Consider the following 21,565-nt stretch of genomic DNA (forward strand, 5'->3'; position numbering starts at 1 on the left):
TCTCTTTCTTGCAGATCCCGCGCTCTGTCTGCAGTGAGAGCTGCCCCCGTGGGTCCCGGAAAGTTCATATGGAGGGGCGTCCCATCTGCTGCTTTGACTGTGCGCCCTGTGCAGAGGGAGAGTTTTCAAACAGCACCAGTGAGTAAAGCTTGTTCACCTTATGCTTCGTATTGGCCTCACCCTATTAACTGTATATCAGGTCTATTTCCCTATATTACAGGTCTAGTTCCCATATTGAAGGTCTATTTCCCACATTTCATGTCTATTTACCGTATCTTAGGTCTATTCCCTTTATATCAGGTCTATTTCCCTATATTACAGGTCTAGTTCCCCTATTGAAGGTCTATTTCCCACATTTCATGTCTATTTACCGTATCTTAGGTCTATTCCCTTTATATCAGGTCTATTTCCCTATATTACAGGTCTAGTTCCCATATTGAAGGTCTATTTCCCACATTTCATGTCTATTTACCGTATCTTAGGTCTATTCCCTTTATATCAGGTCTATTTCCCTATATTACAGGTCTAGTTCCCATATTGAAGGTCTATTTCCCACATTGCATGTCTATTTACCGTATCTTAGGTCTATTCCCTTTATATCAGGTCTATTTCCCTATATTACAGGTCTAGTTCCCATATTGAAGGTCTATTTCCCACATTTCATGTCTATTTACCGTATCTTAGGTCTATTCCCTTTATATCAGGTCTATTTCCCTATATTACAGGTCTAGTTCCCATATTGAAGGTCTATTTCCCACATTTCATGTCTATTTACCGTATCTTAGGTCTATTCCCTTTATATCAGGTCTATTTCCCTATATTACAGGTCTAGTTCCCATATTTAAGATCTATTTCCCACATTTCATGTCTATTTACCGTATCTTAGGTCTATTCCCTTTATATCAGGTCTATTTCCCTATATTACAGGTCTAGTTCCCATATTGAAGGTCTATTTCCCACATTTCATGTCTATTTACCGTATTCCCACATTTCATGTCTATTTACCATTTCTTAGATACAGTCCCTGTATATCTGTTAGGGAGAATTCTCCAGAATGGCTTTTTCCCTTACCTACTGAGTCCCTCAGCAGCTTTGCTGGATTTCTAAGATTAATTTTTTCACCTGGCAAGAGTGTGAGCCTTTTTTTTCCCACTCTTACATGTGTTTTGCTGTGTGTGTTTAACATTTTTGTGTACATAGACTGTGGAGCCTCACCTACTCCATAGGCATCATCTTTTTACTGTGTGTTACACAGCACCTTCAGTGCAGTGACACAGGGTTGTCTTTTCCAGATATCCCCCTTTATACTCCATTTTCTGGGACTGACTACTGTCTCCCCAAACATGTAAAGTTGCCATTGACTTTATTAGTCTTTTTAAATCCACAGACCCAGTACAAACTATCTTACATAGAGTTCTGGAAAGGGTTAATAGTTATCCCTTTTTGTCTGTTTCTCATGGAACATTATTTCATTCCCTTTTCATTAAGATTTGACTGGTGGAAGTGGTAACTAACCTATTTTTCCTACCGCGGTTATTTTAAATAGCCTTGGTTTTGTTTTAGACTATCTTAGTAGCCTCAAACTTAAACCCGCTGGAGCATATTTACTTTTATATGGTTCCGGCTGGGTTTATTCGCCATTTCTTTTTGTAAAATTATTTCTCGTGTTTTACTCTGCGCTCCAAACCAGGTTTGATTCCTTTGTTCGCTGACCTTTTGCAGGCTTCTGCACAGAAGCCATCCTTAGGCACCTGAATGTCTCAAGCGGACATGATGTGAGGGAGGGGTTTGAGACTCCTTACACAGGGTCTCCTTGGAGACCCATGTCGTACTCTGGTATGATTGGCTGTGTTGACTGTCCCGGCGGGACAGCCACCTTGCCGTGTGATTGACAGCCAGGCTGTGTGAATGGTGGAAAACTGCATAAAAAGCAGGTCTCTGGGTCTGGAAAGGCAGAGTCGCCACTGGATTGAGACAGTTGATGAGAAGCTGACAGAAGAGGACCTCTACGATGACTCAACCTCCCGGTAAAGCCCTGCTGCGGTTCCGAATCTTCAAACTTCGATGACAGGGAAGACCTGCAAGGAATCTTCTCCTCTTGAGCTGGTGGGAACAACCAGTCCACCAAACTGCTCGCCAGGTCTCCCTTCTCTGGTTGAATTTGCTGTACAGAGCTACAGTGAAGCGCATAGGCAGGAGGAATGGACTCTGCTTGGGTTTTAAGGAGCGCACCTTTTATTTGTCACTTTGCTTCGCTGCTGTTTTCTTCCCTGGGCTGTTCAGGACCCTTCAGTCTTCCTCCTTCTTGTCAGTCTGACAGTTGCTTCAGGAACCGTGAGCCTGCAGGACCTGCCAGGAACGTCTGTCTCAGCTACAGCATTCTTCTGCTCTAAATGTACTGTGCTAACCCAGTTGTTCGTTTCGTCCAGCCGCAGTGAAAGTGTGTGAAATCTTTCACCAATCCGAGGGCTTGTCCTTCTCTAGTCTTGAAAGTAACTTTTCGTCCGACCAACTTTTTTCTGAACTCTTGGCCAATACTTAACCGCGAACTACCCTGAACTGTGTGATCCTCTGCAAAGACTATGGTCCATTGACTTTGGCCCTGGCCTCTTGCTTTGATTTCCTCACTGTAGTTCCTTTTTCTAGATTGCCCTGCTTACTTACATGTTGGTGCTGCTCAACCTCTGTCTAACTTTGTTTTTCCCTGCCTTTTAAATGACTGGAGTGCCATTTTGCTCACACTTCATTCTGATCCTAACTTGTCTAAAATCTATTGGGTGTGGTGTAGTGTATTAGAATCGTGATTTTTCAACTGCTTGATAATAGTGAAATGTTTAATAACTGAAGTGTAAATAAATGTATATTCTTTTACTCAGAAACCTTGAGTCAGTGTTTGTTTGAATCATAGTAATTGCTGTACTTTGTGTAACTATTAATACTCCTCACTTTACTCTTGAGATAAGTCTGGCTGCTCAGCCATCGCTACCACTTTACTGTGTAGTACAGGCTTGCACTAAAGGTGAATTTGTACTGCGACTTGTAGTCTGAATTATGTGTGGTGTTCCCAAAGGGGACTGCATATAATTCTGCCATAACAATATCAGGTCTATTGCTCTATAGTTTATATCTATTTCCCATTTTAAGGTCTATTTTCCACCTTTCATGTCTATTTACTGTTTCATAGGTCTATTCTCTGTATATCAGTGCATTTCCCTATATTTCTGGTATAGCTCCCATATTTAAAGTTTATTTCCCCCATTTCATGTCAATTTACTGTAAATCAGGTCTATTTCCCCATATTTGAAATCTAGTTCCCATTTTTAAGGTCTATTCCCCACATTTCATGTCTATTTACCGTATATCAGGTCTAGTTCCCTATATTTCAGGTCTAGTGCCCATATTTAAGGTCTATTTCCCACTTTCAATGTCTATTTACCGTATCTTAGATCTGTTCCCTGTATTTCAGGTCTATTTCCCTATATTTCTCGTCTAGCTCCCATATTCAAGGTCTATTTCCCCCATTTCATGTCTATTGACCAAATATTAGGTCTATTCCCTGCATATCTGGTCTATTTCCTTAAATCTCAGGCCTAGTTCCCACATTTAAGGTCTTTTTCCCACATTTCAAGTCTATTTACTGTATTTTAGGTCGATTCCCTTTGTATCAAATCTATTTCCCAATATTTCAGGTCTAGTTCCCACATTTAAGGTCCATTTCCCACATTTCATGTCTATTTCCCATATCTTAGTCTGTTCCCTGTATACCAAGTCTATTTCCCTATATTTCAGGTCTAGTTCCCATATTTAAGGTCTATTTGCCACATGTCATGTCTATTTACCATACCCAAGGTCTATACTCTGTATGTCAGATCTATTTCCCCATATTTCATGTCTAGTTTCCATATTTAAGGTCTATTTGCCACAATTCATGTCTATTCACTGTATCTTAGTTCTACACTTTGTATATCAGGTCTATTTCCCTATATTTCGGGTCTAGTTCCCATATTTAAGTTTTATTTCCCACATTTCATGTCTATTTACCATATCTTAGGTATATTCCCTGTATATCTGGTCTATTTCCCTATTTTTCAGGTTTAGTTCCATATTTAAGGTCTATTTCCCACAATTCATGTATATTTACTGTATCTTACGTCTATTCCCTGTATATCAGTTCTGTTTGCCTATTTTTCAGGTCTAGATCCCAAATGTAAGGTTTATTTCCCACATTTCAAGTCTATTTTCCGTATTTTAGGTTTATTCCCTGTATATTTGGTCTATTTCCCTATATTTCTGGTCTAGCTCCCATATGTAAGGTCTATTTCCCACATGTCATGTCTATTTACCATATATTAGGTATATTCCCTGTATATCAGGTATATTGCCTTATATTTCAGGGCTAGTTCACATATTTAAGGTCTATTTGCCACATTTCATGTCTATTTACCTTATTCCAACATTTCATGTCTATTTACCATATCTTAGGTCCATTCCCTGCATATCAGGTCTGTTTCCCTATATTTCAGGTCTAGATCCCATATTTAAGGTGTATTTCCCACAGTTCATGTTTATTTACCATATCTTAGGTCTTTCCCCTTATTTCACATCTAGGTCCCATATTTCAGCTCTAATTCCCGCATTTCAATCTATTTACTGTATCTTAGCCTGTTCCCTGTATACCAGGTCTATTTCCCTGTATTTCAGGTCTAGTTCCCTGTATTTCAGGTCTCATTTCCATATTTAAGGTCAATTTCCCACATTTCAAGTCTATTTACCGTATCTTAGGTCTATACTTTGTATATCAGGTCCATTTCCCTATATTTCGGGTCTAGTTCCCATATGTAATGTTTATTTCCCACATTTCATGTCTATTTACAGTATTTCATGTCTATTCCCTGTATATTAGGCCTATTTCCCTTTATTACAGGACTATGTTAGGGAAAATGCTCAAGAATGGCTTGTTTCCCTTACCTACTGAGTCTGTGAGCAGCTTTGCTGGATATCTAGGATTTATTTTTTTCACCTGGTAAAAGTGTGAGCTATTCTTCCCACTCTTACATGTGTTTTTGCTGTGTGTGTTTAACATTTTCGTGTTCACAGACTGTGGAGCTTCACCTACTCCACAGGCATCATCTTTTTACTGTGTGTTACACAGCACCTTCAGTGCAGTGACACAGGGTTGTCTTTTAGACATCCCAACTCAGACTCCATTTTTCTGGGACTGACTACTGTCTCACAGAACACATAAAGTTACCATTCACTTTATTAGCCTCTGTAAAACCACAGACCCAGTACAAACCATTTCCATGGAGTACTGGAAAGGGTTCATTCTTATCCCTTTTTGACTGTATCTCCTGGAGCATTGTTTCACTCCCTTTTCATCAAGACTTGGCAGTGGCGGTGGTGTCTACCATATTTTTACTACCGCGGTTATCTTATATAACCTTGGTATTGTTTTAGGCTATCTTGGTAGCCTCAAACTTAAATCCGCTAGACCATTTATGTTTTATTACGGTTCCAGCTGGGTTTATTCGCCATTTCTTTTCGTAAAAGATTTTCTCGTGTTTTACTCTACACGCCAAACCAGGTTTGATTCCTTTGTTTATCGTCTTTTCACAGGCTTCTACGCAGAAGCCCTCCTTAGGTGCCTGACTGTCTGGGGGGGACAGGATGTGAGTGAGGGGTTTAGGAATCCCTGCACAGGGTCTCCTTGGAGACCTATGTCACACTCTGAAATGATTGGCTATGGTCACTGTCCCGGCGGGACAGCTACCCTGCTGTGTGATTGATAGCTATGCTGGATCTACAAACTAAGATGCTCAACATAATTGATCAGGGGAAATCCGGCTTGCTCATACTCTTGGACCTGAGTGCCTCCTTCGACCTATTAGATCACAACTTACTTAAGACAGCTCTAAAAAACAGCAAACTACTCAGATGAAGCAATAAGCTGGATCTTGTCTTTCCTACAAAACAGAACATCTAGAGTTCACTGGGGAAATCTATTCTCAATAGAAAAATAAATCACATGTGGTGTTCCACAGGGCGCCAGCATGTCCCCACTCTTGTTTAACCTATACTTATACCTTAGGTTTCACTGTATTGTCTTCGATAACATCAAGACGTTCTTTACAATTACGCTAATGACACTCAGCTGGTAATTGAAATAAGTGGAGACCATCAAAAGGACAACATAAAACTAAGCCTAGTTTACAAACCGGTAGAGCAATGGATGGACCAAAATTGGATGTGCCTAAACGGCAACAACACAGAGCTTATGGTCTTTGGTTCCAATCTAGGCAGATCTAAGCTCCATCCCGCATACAACACCTTCACCATCGAAAATTCCCGAATTAAGGTCCTAAACAAGGTCAAAACCTTGGGGATGATGCTAGAAACATCCCTGGGATCAGATGCCCAAACCCTCTACGTTAAAAAACTTGCTCTTACCACCTCCGCTTACTGAAAGCCATAAGACCCTACCCATCTGAAGAAAACAGCACCACGGTCGCAAGAGCTACCTTCTTATCTCGCCTAGACTATGGCATCGCCTTAATACTATGATCTAACAAAAATTGCTACCACGGCTACCAAGTCCTGCAAAACAATGCAGTGAGAATCATTAAGCAAAAAACTAGGAATCAGCACATCAGCGAAGCCAGGAAGGAACTTCACTGGCTAAAAATTGAAGAGAGAGTCCAATTTAAGTCCCTCACACTCACACACAGATGTATTTTGGTAAAGCTCCTGCATACCTGAAAACTAAAATCATTCCATACAAGACCGCCAGAGAGCTAAAATCAGCCGAACAAGGACTGATTGTGGCAGCTCCTTTCAGACTCAAAAACGGGGCGGGTAAATCCTTCCCTATAACTGTAGCAGGTCTTTGGAACAACCTCCCTGGCCAGATAAGGATGGAAGCCAACTACCAACGCTTTCGTAAACAACTGAAACCCACATCTTTAAGTAATATACAGAACACAACAACCTGACCAGCTAAATATGCAGCTCTAACGTCTTGTGCTATGTGTATTTTGTTTGTCATTTGTCTTTCGTGTTCTTGTCTCTGCGCCCCGAAGCTCGAGAGCTACCGGCGCAATACAAATAAATAAATAAATAAATAGCCAGGCTGTGTGAATGGGGGGAAAACTGCATAAAAATCAGGTATCTGGGTCTGGAAAGGCAGAGTCGCCACTGGAACGAAAGAACCGATGAGGAGCTGACGGAAGAGGACCCCTACCATGATTGAACCACCCGGTGAAGCCCTGCTGCAGGTCCAAATCCTCAAACTCCAATGACAGAGAAGATCCTCCAGGAATCTTCTTGCCATGAGCTGGTGGGACCAACCAGTTCACCCAAACTGCAAGCCAGGACTCCCTCCTCTGGTCGAATTCGCTGTACAGAGCTACAGTGGGCCAGATAGCCAGGAAGATCGGACCCTGCTTGGGTTTTAAGGAGCGCACCTTTTATTTGTTGCTTTGCTCTGCTGCTGGTTTCTTCCCTAGGGAGTGCAAGACCCTCCAGTCTTCCTACTTCATGTCAGTCCGACAGTCGCTTCAGGAACCGTGAGCCTGCTGGAACTACCAGGAACGTTTGCCTCAGCTACAGCTTCTTCTCCATTTAAAGGTACAGTGCAAATCCAGTTGTGCATTTCGTTCAGCCGCGACGAAGGTGTGTGAAACCTTTCGCCAATTTAAGGGATTGTCCTTCTCTTCTCTTTAAATTAACTTTTCTGCCAACCAAATTCGTTTGGAACTCTTGGCAAAGACTTAACTACCCTGAACTGTGTGATCTTGAGCAAAAGACATTTGTCCTATTGACTTTTGCCCTAAACCTATTTGATTTGATTCCATCACTTTAGTTCCTCTTTCTAGATTGCCCTGCTTACTTGCCTGTTTGTGCTGCTCAATGTCTGCCTAACTTTGTCTTTCCTTCCCTTTTAAAATTACTAGAGTGCCATTTTGCTCCCACTTCATTTTGTGAGCTTAACTTGTCTGGAAACTATTGGGAGTGGTGTGGTGTATCGGTAACGTGATTTTTCAACTGCTTTACTTTAGTGAAATGTTATACAACTGATGTGTAAATAAATTTATATTCTTTTACTCAGAAACTTTGAGTCAGTGTTTGTTTGAATCATAGTAATTGCTGTCCTTTGTGTAACTATTAATACTCCTCACTTTACTCTTGAGATAAGTCTGGGTGCTCAGCAATCGCTACCACTTTACTGTGTAGTACAGGCTTGTACCAAAGGTGAATTTGTACTTGCACTCGTAGTCTTAATTGTGTGTGGTGTTCCCAAAGGGTACTGCATATAATTGTTCCCAACAGACTAGTTCCCATATTGAAGGTATATTTCCCACATTTAATCTCTATTTACCGTACCCTTGGTCTGTTCCCTGTATATCTGGTCTATTTCCCTATTTTTCATTCTTTATTCCCATATTGAAGGTCTATTTCCCACATTTCATGTCTATTTACCGAATCTTAGGTCTATTCCCTTTATATCAGGTCTATTTCCCACATTTCATGTCTATTTACCATATTACCACATTTCATGACTATTTACCGTATCTTATGTCTATTCCCTGTATATCAGGTCTATTTCCCACATTTCATGTCTATTTACCATATTCCCACATTCCACGTCTATTTACCATTTCATAGGTCTATTCCTGGTATATCAGGTCTATTACCCTATATTTCAGGTCTAGTTCCCATATTTAAGATCTATTTCCCACATTTCATGTCTATTTACTGTATTCCCACATTTCAAGTCTATTTACCATATCTGAGGTCTATTCCCGTTATATCAGGTCTATTTCCATATATTTCACACCTAGTTCCCTTTTTGGTCTATTGGTATCTGGTCTATTTCCCTAATGTTCAGGTTTAGTTCCCATATTTAAGGTCTATTTCCTACATTTCATGTCTATATACCATATCTTAGGTCTATTCCCTGTATATCAGGTCTATTTCGCACATTTCATGTCTATTTACTGTATATTAGGTCTATTCCCTTTATATCAGGTCTATTTCCCTGTATTTCAGGTCTAGTTCCAATATTTAAGGTCTATTTCCCACATTTCATGTCTATTTACTGTATTCCCAAATTTCATGTCTATTTACCATATCTTAGGTCTATTCCCTGTGTATCTGGTCTATTTCCCTAATTTTCAGGTTTAGTTCCCATATTTAAGGTCTACTTCCTACATTTCATGTCTATTTACCATTTCATAGGTCTATTCCTGGTATGTCAGGTCTATTACCCTATATTTCAGGTCTAGTTCCCATATTTAATATCTATTTCCCACATTTCATGTCTATTTACCGTATTCCCACATATCATGTCTATTTACCATATCTTAGGTCTATTCCCGTCTATTTCCATATATTTCACACCTAGTTCCCATTTTGGTCTATTGGTATCTGGTCTATTTCCTTAATGTTCAGGTTTAGTTCCCATATTTAAGGTCTATTTCCCACATTTCATGTCTATTTACTGTATATTAGGTCTATTCCCTTTATATCAGGTCTATATCCCTGTATTTCAGGTCTAGTTCCTATATTTAAGGTATATTTCCCACATTTCATGTCTATTTACTGTATTCCCACATTTCATGTCTATTTACCATATCTTAGGTATATTCCCTGTATATCTGGTCTATTTCCCTATTTTTCAGGTTTAGTTCCCACATTTAAGTTCTATTTTCCACATTTCATGTCTATTTACTGTATTCCCAAATTTCATGTCTATTTACCATATCTTAGGTCTATTCCCTGTGTATCTGGTCTATTTCCCTAATTTTCAGGTTTAGTTCCCATATTTAAGGTCTATTTCCTACATTTCATGTCTATTTACCATTTCATAGGTCTATTCCTGGTATGTCAGGTCTATTACCCTATATTTCAGGTCTAGTTCCCATATTTAAGATCTATTTCCCACATTTCATGTCTATTTACCGTATTCCCACATATCATGTCTATTTACCATATCTTAGGTCTATTCCCGTTATATCAGGTCTATTTCCATATATTTCACACCTAGTTCCCATTTTGGTCTATTGGTATCTGGTCTATTTCCTTAATGTTCAGGTTTAGTTCCCATATTTAAGGTCTATTTCCCACATTTCATGTCTATTTACTGTATATTAGGTCTATTCCCTTTATATCAGGTCTATATCCCTGTATTTCAGGTCTAGTTCCTATATTTAAGGTATATTTCCCACATTTCATGTCTATTTACTGTATTCCCAAATTTCATGTCTATTTACCATATCTTAGGTCTATTTCCTGTATATCTGGTCTATTCCCCTATTTTTCAGGTTTGGTTCCCATATTTAAGGTCTATTTCCCACATTTCATGTCTATTTACCGAATCTTAGGTCTATCCCCGTAATATCAGGTCTATTTCCCACATTTCATGTCTATTTACCATATCTTAGGTCTATTCCCGTAATATCAGGTCTATTTCCATATATTTCAAACCTAGTTCCCTTATTTAAGGTCTATTTCCCACATTACATGTCTATTTACCATATTTTAGGTATATTCCCTGCATATCTGGTCTATTTCCCTATTTTTCAGGTTTAGCTCCCATATTTAAGGTCTATTTCCCACATTTCATGTCTGATTACTGTATCTTAGCTCTATTCCCCGTATTTAAGGTCTATATCCCACATTTCATGTCTATTTACCATATTCCCACATTTCATGTCTATTTACCATATATTAGGTATATTACCTGTATATCTGGTCTATTTCAATATTTTCCAGGTTTAGTTCCCATATTTAAGGTCTATTTCCCACATTTCATGTCTATTTACCATATCTTAGGTCTATTCCCGTTATATCAGGTCTATTTCCATATTTCACACCTAGTTCCCTTATTTAAGGTCTATTTCCCACATTTCATGTATATTTACCATATCTTAGGCATATTCCCTGTATATCTGGTCTATTTCCCTATTTTTCAGGTTTAGTTCCATTTTTAAGGTCTATGTCCTACATTTCATGTCTATTTACCATATCTTAGGTCTATTCCCTCTATATCAGGTCTATTTCCCACATTTCATGTCTATTTACTGTATGTTAGGTCTATTCCCTTTATATCAGGTCTATTTCCCTGTATTTCAGGTCTAGTTGCAATTTTTAAGGTCTATTTCCCACATTTCATGTCTACTTACCATATTCCCACATTCCATGTCTGTTTACCATTTCATAGGTTTATTCCTGGTATATTAGGTCTATTACCCTATATTTCAGGTCTAGTTCCCATATTTAAGATCTATTTCCCACATGTCATGTCTATTTACCATATTGTAGGTCCATTCCCTGTATATCAGGTCTATTTCCCACATTTCGTGCGTGTCTATTTACTGTATATTAGGTCTATTCCCTTTATATCAGGTCTATTTCCCTGTATTTCAGATCTAGTTCCAATATTTAAGGTATATTTCCCACATTTCATTTCTATTTACCGTATTCCCACATTTCATGTCTATTTACCATATCTTTGGTCTATTCCCTGTATATCAGGTCTATTTCCCACATTTCATGTCTATTTACTGTTTCTTAGGTCTATTCCCTGTATATCCGTTCTATTTCCCTATTTTACAGGTTTAGTTCCCACATTTAAGTTCTATTTCCCACATTTCATGTCTATTTACCATATCTTAGGCATATTCCCTGTATATCAGGTCTATTTCCCACATTTCATGTCTATTTACTGAATATTAGGTCTATTCCCTTTATATCAGGTCTATTTCCCAGTATTTCAGTCTAGTTGCTATATTTAAGGTCTGTTTCCCACATTTCATGTCTATTTACTGTATTCCCAAATTTCATGTCTATTTACCATATCTTAGGTCTATTCCCTGTGTATCTGGTCTATTTCCCTAATTTTCAGGTTTAGTTCCCATATTTAAGGTCTATTTCCTACATTTCATGTCTATTTACGATTTCATAGGTCTATTCCCCGTATGTCAGGGCTATTACTATATATTTCAGGTCTAGTTCCAATATTTAAGATCTATTTCCCACATTTCATGTCTATTTACCGTATTCCCACATATCATGTCTATTTACCATATCTTAGGTCTATTCCCGTTATATCAGGTCTATTTCCATATATTTCACACCTAGTTCCCTTTTTGGTCTATTGGTATCTGGTCTATTTCCCTAATGTTCAGGTTTAGTTCCCATATTTAAGGTCTATTTCCTACATTTCATGTCTATTTACCATATCTTAGGTCTATTCCCTGTATATCAGGTCTATTTCGCACATTTCATGTCTTATTTACTGTATATTAGGTCTATTCCCTTTATATCAGGTCTTTTTCCCTGTATTTCAGATCTAGTTCCTCTATTTAAGGTCTATTTACCACATTTCATGTCTATTTACCATATGCCCACATTCCATGTCTATTTATCATTTCATAGGTCTATTCCTGGTATATCATGTCTATTACCCTATATTTCAGGTCTAGTTCCCATATTTAAGATCTATTTCCCACATTTCATGTCTATTTACCGTATTCCCAAATTTCATGACTATTTACTGTATCTTAGGTCTATTCCCTGTACATCAGGTCTATTTCCCACATTTCATGTCTATTTACTGTACATTAGGTCTATTCCCTTTATATCAGGTCTATTTCCCTGTATTTCAGGTCTAGTTCCAATATTTAAGGTATATTTCCCACATTTCATGTCTATTTACCATATCTTAGGTCTATTCCCTGTATATCTGGTCTATTTCCCTATTTTTCAGGTTTAGTTCAATTATTTAAGGTCTATTTCCGACATTTTATGTATATTTACGGTATCTTAGGTCTCTTCCCTGTATATCCGTTCTATTTCCCTATTTTACAGGTTTAGTTCCCACATTTAAGTTCTATTTGCCACATTTCATGTCTATTTACCATATCTTAGGCATATTCCCTGTATATCTGGTCTATTTCCCTATTTTTCAGGTTTAGTTCCCATATTTAAGGTCTATTTCCCACATTTCATGTCTGTTTACTGTATCTTAGCTCTATTCCCTGTATATTAGGTCTATTTGCCACATTTCATGTCTATTTACCATATCTTTGGTATATTCCCTGTATATCTAGTCTATTTCCCTATTTTTCAGGTTTAGTTCCCATATTTAAGGCCTATTTCCCACATTTCACGTCTATTTAGTGTATCACAGGTCTGTTCACTGTATATCAGGTATATATTCGCTATATTTCACGTCTAGATCCCATATTTAAGGTATATTTCCCACATTTCACGTCTATTTACCATATCTTATGTCTGTTCCCTGTATATCAGGTCTATTTCCCACATTTCATGTCTATTTAATACATCTTAGGTCTATTCCCTTTATATATGGTCTATTTCCCTGTATTTCAGTCTAGTTGCTATATTTAAGGTCTGTTTCCCACATTTCATGTGTATGTACTGTATTCCCAAATTTCATTTCTATTTACCATTTCTTAGGTCTATTCCCTGTATATCTGGTCTATTTCCCCATTTTCAGGCTTAGTTCCCATATTTAAGGTCCATTTCCCACATTTCATGCCTGTTTACTGTATCTTAGGTCTATTCCCTGTATATCAGGTCTATTTCCCACATTTCATGTCTATTTACCGTATTCCCACATATCATGTCTATTTACCATATCTTAGGTCTATTCCCGTTATATCAGGTCTATTTCCATATATTTCACACCTAGTTCCCATTTTGGTCTATTGGTATCTGGTCTATTTCCTTAATGTTCAGGTTTAGTTCCCATATTTAAGGTCTATTTCCCACATTTCATGTCTATTTACTGTATATTAGGTCTATTCCCTTTATATCAGGTCTATATCCCTGTATTTCAGGTCTAGTTCCTATATTTAAGGTATATTTCCCACATTTCATGTCTATTTACTGTATTCCCAAATTTCATGTCTATTTACCATATCTTAGGTCTATTTCCTGTATATCTGGTCTATTCCCCTATTTTTCAGGTTTGGTTCCCATATTTAAGGTCTATTTCCCACATTTCATGTCTATTTACCGAATCTTAGGTCTATCCCCGTAATATCAGGTCTATTTCCCACATTTCATGTCTATTTACCATATCTTAGGTCTATTCCCGTAATATCAGGTCTATTTCCATATATTTCAAACCTAGTTCCCTTATTTAAGGTCTATTTCCCACATTACATGTCTATTTACCATATTTTAGGTATATTCCCTGCATATCTGGTCTATTTCCCTATTTTTCAGGTTTAGCTCCCATATTTAAGGTCTATTTCCCACATTTCATGTCTGATTACTGTATCTTAGCTCTATTCCCCGTATTTAAGGTCTATATCCCACATTTCATGTCTATTTACCATATTCCCACATTTCATGTCTATTTACCATATATTAGGTATATTACCTGTATATCTGGTCTATTTCAATATTTTCCAGGTTTAGTTCCCATATTTAAGGTCTATTTCCCACATTTCATGTCTATTTACCATATCTTAGGTCTATTCCCGTTATATCAGGTCTATTTCCATATTTCACACCTAGTTCCCTTATTTAAGGTCTATTTCCCACATTTCATGTATATTTACCATATCTTAGGCATATTCCCTGTATATCTGGTCTATTTCCCTATTTTTCAGGTTTAGTTCCATTTTTAAGGTCTATGTCCTACATTTCATGTCTATTTACCATATCTTAGGTCTATTCCCTCTATATCAGGTCTATTTCCCACATTTCATGTCTATTTACTGTATGTTAGGTCTATTCCCTTTATATCAGGTCTATTTCCCTGTATTTCAGGTCTAGTTGCAATTTTTAAGGTCTATTTCCCACATTTCATGTCTACTTACCATATTCCCACATTCCATGTCTGTTTACCATTTCATAGGTTTATTCCTGGTATATTAGGTCTATTACCCTATATTTCAGGTCTAGTTCCCATATTTAAGATCTATTTCCCACATGTCATGTCTATTTACCATATTGTAGGTCCATTCCCTGTATATCAGGTCTATTTCCCACATTTCGTGCGTGTCTATTTACTGTATATTAGGTCTATTCCCTTTATATCAGGTCTATTTCCCTGTATTTCAGATCTAGTTCCAATATTTAAGGTATATTTCCCACATTTCATTTCTATTTACCGTATTCCCACATTTCATGTCTATTTACCATATCTTTGGTCTATTCCCTGTATATCAGGTCTATTTCCCACATTTCATGTCTATTTACTGTTTCTTAGGTCTATTCCCTGTATATCCGTTCTATTTCCCTATTTTACAGGTTTAGTTCCCACATTTAAGTTCTATTTCCCACATTTCATGTCTATTTACCATATCTTAGGCATATTCCCTGTATATCAGGTCTATTTCCCACATTTCATGTCTATTTACTGAATATTAGGTCTATTCCCTTTATATCAGGTCTATTTCCCAGTATTTCAGTCTAGTTGCTATATTTAAGGTCTGTTTCCCACATTTCATGTCTATTTACTGTATTCCCAAATTTCATGTCTATTTACCATATCTTAGGTCTATTCCCTGTGTATCTGGTCTATTTCCCTAATTTTCAGGTTTAGTTCCCATATTTAAGGTCTATTTCCTACATTTCATGTCTATTTACGATTTCATAGGTCTATTCCCCGTATGTCAGGGCTATTACTATATATTTCAGGTCTAGTTCCAATATTTAAGATCTATTTCCCACATTTCATGTCTATTTACCGTATTCCCACATATCATGTCTATTTACCATATCTTAGGTCTATTCCCGTTATATCAGGTCTATTTCCATATATTTCACACCTAGTTCCCTTTTTGGTCTATTGGTATCTGGTCTATTTCCCTAATGTTCAGGTTTAGTTCCCATATTTAAGGTCTATTTCCTACATTTCATGTCTATTTACCATATCTTAGGTCTATTCCCTGTATATCAGGTCTATTTCGCACATTTCATGTCTTATTTACTGTATATTAGGTCTATTCCCTTTATATCAGGTCTTTTTCCCTGTATTTCAGATCTAGTTCCTCTATTTAAGGTCTATTTACCACATTTCATGTCTATTTACCATATGCCCACATTCCATGTCTATTTATCATTTCATAGGTCTATTCCTGGTATATCATGTCTATTACCCTATATTTCAGGTCTAGTTCCCATATTTAAGATCTATTTCCCACATTTCATGTCTATTTACCGTATTCCCAAATTTCATGACTATTTACTGTATCTTAGGTCTATTCCCTGTACATCAGGTCTATTTCCCACATTTCATGTCTATTTACTGTACATTAGGTCTATTCCCTTTATATCAGGTCTATTTCCCTGTATTTCAGGTCTAGTTCCAATATTTAAGGTATATTTCCCACATTTCATGTCTATTTACCATATCTTAGGTCTATTCCCTGTATATCTGGTCTATTTCCCTATTTTTCAGGTTTAGTTCAATTATTTAAGGTCTATTTCCGACATTTTATGTATATTTACGGTATCTTAGGTCTCTTCCCTGTATATCCGTTCTATTTCCCTATTTTACAGGTTTAGTTCCCACATTTAAGTTCTATTTGCCACATTTCATGTCTATTTACCATATCTTAGGCATATTCCCTGTATATCTGGTCTATTTCCCTATTTTTCAGGTTTAGTTCCCATATTTAAGGTCTATTTCCCACATTTCATGTCTGTTTACTGTATCTTAGCTCTATTCCCTGTATATTAGGTCTATTTGCCACATTTCATGTCTATTTACCATATCTTTGGTATATTCCCTGTATATCTAGTCTATTTCCCTATTTTTCAGGTTTAGTTCCCATATTTAAGGCCTATTTCCCACATTTCACGTCTATTTAGTGTATCACAGGTCTGTTCACTGTATATCAGGTATATATTCGCTATATTTCACGTCTAGATCCCATATTTAAGGTATATTTCCCACATTTCACGTCTATTTACCATATCTTATGTCTGTTCCCTGTATATCAGGTCTATTTCCCACATTTCATGTCTATTTAATACATCTTAGGTCTATTCCCTTTATATATGGTCTATTTCCCTGTATTTCAGTCTAGTTGCTATATTTAAGGTCTGTTTCCCACATTTCATGTGTATGTACTGTATTCCCAAATTTCATTTCTATTTACCATTTCTTAGGTCTATTCCCTGTATATCTGGTCTATTTCCCCATTTTCAGGCTTAGTTCCCATATTTAAGGTCCATTTCCCACATTTCATGCCTGTTTACTGTATCTTAGGTCTATTCCCTGTATATCAGGTCTATTTCCCACATTTCATGTCTATTTTCCATATCTTAGGTATATTCCCTGTATATCTGGTCTATTTTCCTAATTTTTAGGTTTAGTTCCCATATTTAAGGTCTATTTCCCACATTTCATGTCTATTTACCATATCTTAGGTATATTCCCTGTATATGTTGTCTATTTCCCTATTTTTCAGGTTTAGTTCCCATGTTTAAGGTCTATTCCCCACATTTCATGTCTATGTACCATATCTTAGGTCTGTTCCCTGTATATCAGGTTTATTTCCCACATTTTATGTTTATTTACTGTATTCCCACATTTCATGTCTATTTACCATATCTTAGGTATATTCCCTGTATATCAGGTCTATTTCCCCATTTTTCAGGTTTAGTTCCCATATTTAAGGTCTATTTCCCACATTTCATGACTATTTACCGTATTCCCACATTTCATGTCTACCATATATTAGGTCTATTCCCTGTATATCTGGTCTATTTCCCTATTTTTCAGGTTTAGTTCCCATATCTAAGGTACTTTTCCCACATGTCAGGTCTATTTACCATATCTTAGGTCTATTCTCTGTATATCATGTCTATTTCCCACATTTCATATCTATTTACCGTATCTTAGGTCTATTCCCTGTATATCAGGTCTATTTTCCACATTTCATGTCTATTTACCATATTCCCACATTTCATGTCTATTTACCATATCTCAGGTCTATTCCCTGTACATCAGGTCTATTTCCATATATTTCACACCTAGTTCCCTTATTTAAGGTCTATTTTCCCACATGTCATGTCTATTTACCATATCTTGGGTATATTCCCTGTATAGCTGGTCTATATCCCTATTTTTCAGGTTTAGGTCCCATATTTAAGGTCTATTTCCCAAATTCCAGGTCTAATTAGCATATCTTGGGTATATTCCCTGTATATCTGGTCTATTTCCCTATTTTTCAGGTTTAGTTCCCATATTTAAGGCCTATTTCCCACATTTCACGTCTATTTAGTGTATCTTAGGTCTGTTCACTGTATATCAGGTATATTTCGCTATATTTCACGTCTAGTTCCCATATTTGAGGTCTATTTCCCACATTTCACATCTATTTACCATATCTTGGGTATATTCCCTGTATATCTGGTCTATTTCCATATTTTTCAGGTTTAGGTCCAATATTTAAGGTCTATTTCCCACATTTCATGTCTATTTAGTGTATCTAAGGTCTATTCCCTGTATATCAGGTCTATTTCCCACATTTCATGTCTATTTACCGTATTCCCACATTTCATGACTATTTACTGTATATTAGGTCTATTCCCTTTATATCAGGTCTATTTCCCTGTATTTCAGATATAGTTCCTATATTTAAGGTATATTACCACACATTTCATGTCTATTTACTGTATTCCCAAATTTCATGTCTATTTACCATATCTTAGGTCTATTCCCTGTATATCTGGTCTATTTCCCTATTTTTCAGGTTTAGTTCTCATATTTAAGGTCTATTTCCCACATTTCATGTCTGATTACTGTATCTTAGCTCTATTCCCCATATTTAAGGTCTATATCCCACATTTCATGTCTATTTACCATATCTTAGGTATATTCCCTGTATATCTGGTCTATTTCCCTATTTTTCAGGTTTAGTTCACGTATTTAAGGTCTATTTCCCACATTTCATGGCTATTTACCGTATTCTCACATTTCATGTCTATTTACCATATCTTAGGTCTATTCCCGTTATATCAGGTCTATTTCCATATATTTCACACCTAGTTCCCCTATTTAAGGTCTATTTCCCGAATTTCATGTCTATTTACTGTATATTAGGTCTATTCTCTTTATATCAGGTCTATTTCCCACATTTCATGTCTATTTACCGTATTCCCACATTTCATGACTATTTACTGTATATTAGGTCTATTCCCTTTATATCAGGTCTATTTCCCTGTATTTCAGATATAGTTCCTATATTTAAGGTATATTACCACACATTTCATGTCTATTTACTGTATTCCCAAATTTCATGTCTATTTACCATATCTTAGGTCTATTCCCTGTATATCTGGTCTATTTCCCTATTTTTCAGGTTTAGTTCTCATATTTAAGGTCTATTTCCCACATTTCATGTCTGATTACTGTATCTTAGCTCTATTCCCCATATTTAAGGTCTATATCCCACATTTCATGTCTATTTACCATATCTTAGGTATATTCCCTGTATATCTGGTCTATTTCCCTATTTTTCAGGTTTAGTTCACGTATTTAAGGTCTATTTCCCACATTTCATGGCTATTTACCGTATTCTCACATTTCATGTCTATTTACCATATCTTAGGTCTATTCCCGTTATATCAGGTCTATTTCCATATATTTCACACCTAGTTCCCCTATTTAAGGTCTATTTCCCACATTTCATGTCTATTTACTGTATATTAGGTCTATTCCCTTTATATCAGGTCTATTTCCCTGTATTTCAGGTCTAGTTCCTATATTTAAGGTATATTTCCACACATTTCATGTCTATTTATTGTATTACCACATGTCATGTCTATTTACCATATCTTAGGTCTATTCCCTGTATATCAGGTCTGTTTTCCACATTTCATGTCTATTTACCGTATTCCCACATTTCATGTCTATTTACCATATCTCAGGTCTATTCCCTGTACATCAGGTCTATTTCCATATATTTCACACCTAGTTCCCTTATTTAAGGTCTATTTTCCCACATGTCATGTCTATTTACCATATCTTAGGTGTATTCCCTGTATAGCTGGTCTATATCCCTATTTTCCAGGTTTAGGTCCCATATTTAAGGTCTATTTCCCACATTTCATGTCTAATTAGCATATCTTGGGTATATTCCCTGTATATCTGGTCTATTTCCTTATTTTTCAGGTTTAGGTCCCATATTTAAGGTCTATTTCCCACATTTCACGTCTATTTAGTGTATCTAAGGTCTATTCCCTGTATATCAGGACTATTTCCCACATTTCATGTCTATTTACCGTATTCCCACATTTCATGTCTATTTACTGTATATTAGGTCTATTCCCTTTATATCAGGTCTATTTCCGTATTTTTCAGGATTAGTTCCCATATTTAAGGTCTATTTCCCACATGTCATGTCTATTTCTCATATCTTAGGTCTATTCCTTTTATATCAGGTCTATTTCCCTGCATTTCAGGTCTAGTTTCTATATTTAAGGTCTATGTCGCACATTTCATGTCTATTTACTGTATTCCCAAAATTCATGTCTATTTACCATATCTTAGGTCTATTCCCTGTATATCTGGTCTATTTCCCTATTTTTCAGGTTTAGTTCCCATATTTAAGGTCTATTTCCCACATTTCATGTCTGATTACTGTATCTTAGCTCTATTCCCTGTATATCAGGTCTATTGCCCACATTTCATGTCTATTTACCATATCTTAGGTATATTCCCTGTATATCTGGTCTATTTCCCTATTTTTCAGATTTAGTTCCCGTGTTTAAGGTCTATTTCCCACATTTCATGTCTATTTACCACATCTTAGGTATATTCCCTGTATATCTGGTCTATTTCCCTATTTTTCAGGTTTAGTTCACGTATTTAAGGTCTATTTCCCACATTTCATGACTATTTACCGTATTCCCACATTTCATGTCTATTTACCATATCTTAAGTCTATTCCTGTTATATCAGGTCTATTTCCATATATTTCACACTTAGTTCCCTTATTTAAGGTCTATTTCCCACATTTCATGTCTATTTACTGTATATTAGCTCTATTCTCTTTATATCAGGTCTATTTCCCTGTATTTCAGGTCTAGTTCCTATATTAAAGGTATATTTCCCACATTTCATGTCTATTTACTGTATTCCCAAATTTCATGTCTATTTACCATATCTTAGGTCTATTCCCTGTATATCTGGTCTACTTCCCTATTTTTCAGGTTTAGTTCCCATATTTAAGGTCTATCTCCCACATTTCATGGCTATTTACCGTATTCTCACATTTCATGTCTATTTACCATATCTTAGGTCTATTCCCGTTATATCAGGTCTATTTCCATATATTTCACACCTAGTTCCCCTATTTAAGGTCTATTTCCCACATTTCATGTCTATTTACTGTATATTAGGTCTATTCCCTTTATATCAGGTCTATTTCCCTGTATTTCAGGTCTAGTTCCTATATTTAAGGTATATTTCCACACAGTTCATGTCTATTTATTGTATTACCGCATGTCATGTCTATTTACCATATTTTAGGTCTATTCCCTGTATATCAGGTCTGTTTTCCACATTTCATGTCTA

General features: G+C 36.6%; 1 protein-coding gene across 1 annotated transcript in view; it reads left to right on the top strand.

The window, feature by feature from the left end:
* LOC138473495 (vomeronasal type-2 receptor 116-like) overlaps positions 1-21,565 on the top strand; it is a 328,503-nt gene that overhangs the window by 126,541 nt on the left and 180,397 nt on the right. Inside the window, exon 3 of the mRNA XM_069612135.1 lies at positions 15-138. Coding sequence (XP_069468236.1) covers positions 15-138 — 124 coding nt within the window. The remainder of the gene's footprint in view (positions 1-14; positions 139-21,565) is intronic.

Source organism: Ambystoma mexicanum, chromosome 8 (assembly GCF_040938575.1).
Source record: "Ambystoma mexicanum isolate Mex_15411 chromosome 8, UKY_AmexF1_1, whole genome shotgun sequence".
NCBI classification, from domain to species: domain Eukaryota; kingdom Metazoa; phylum Chordata; class Amphibia; order Caudata; family Ambystomatidae; genus Ambystoma; species Ambystoma mexicanum.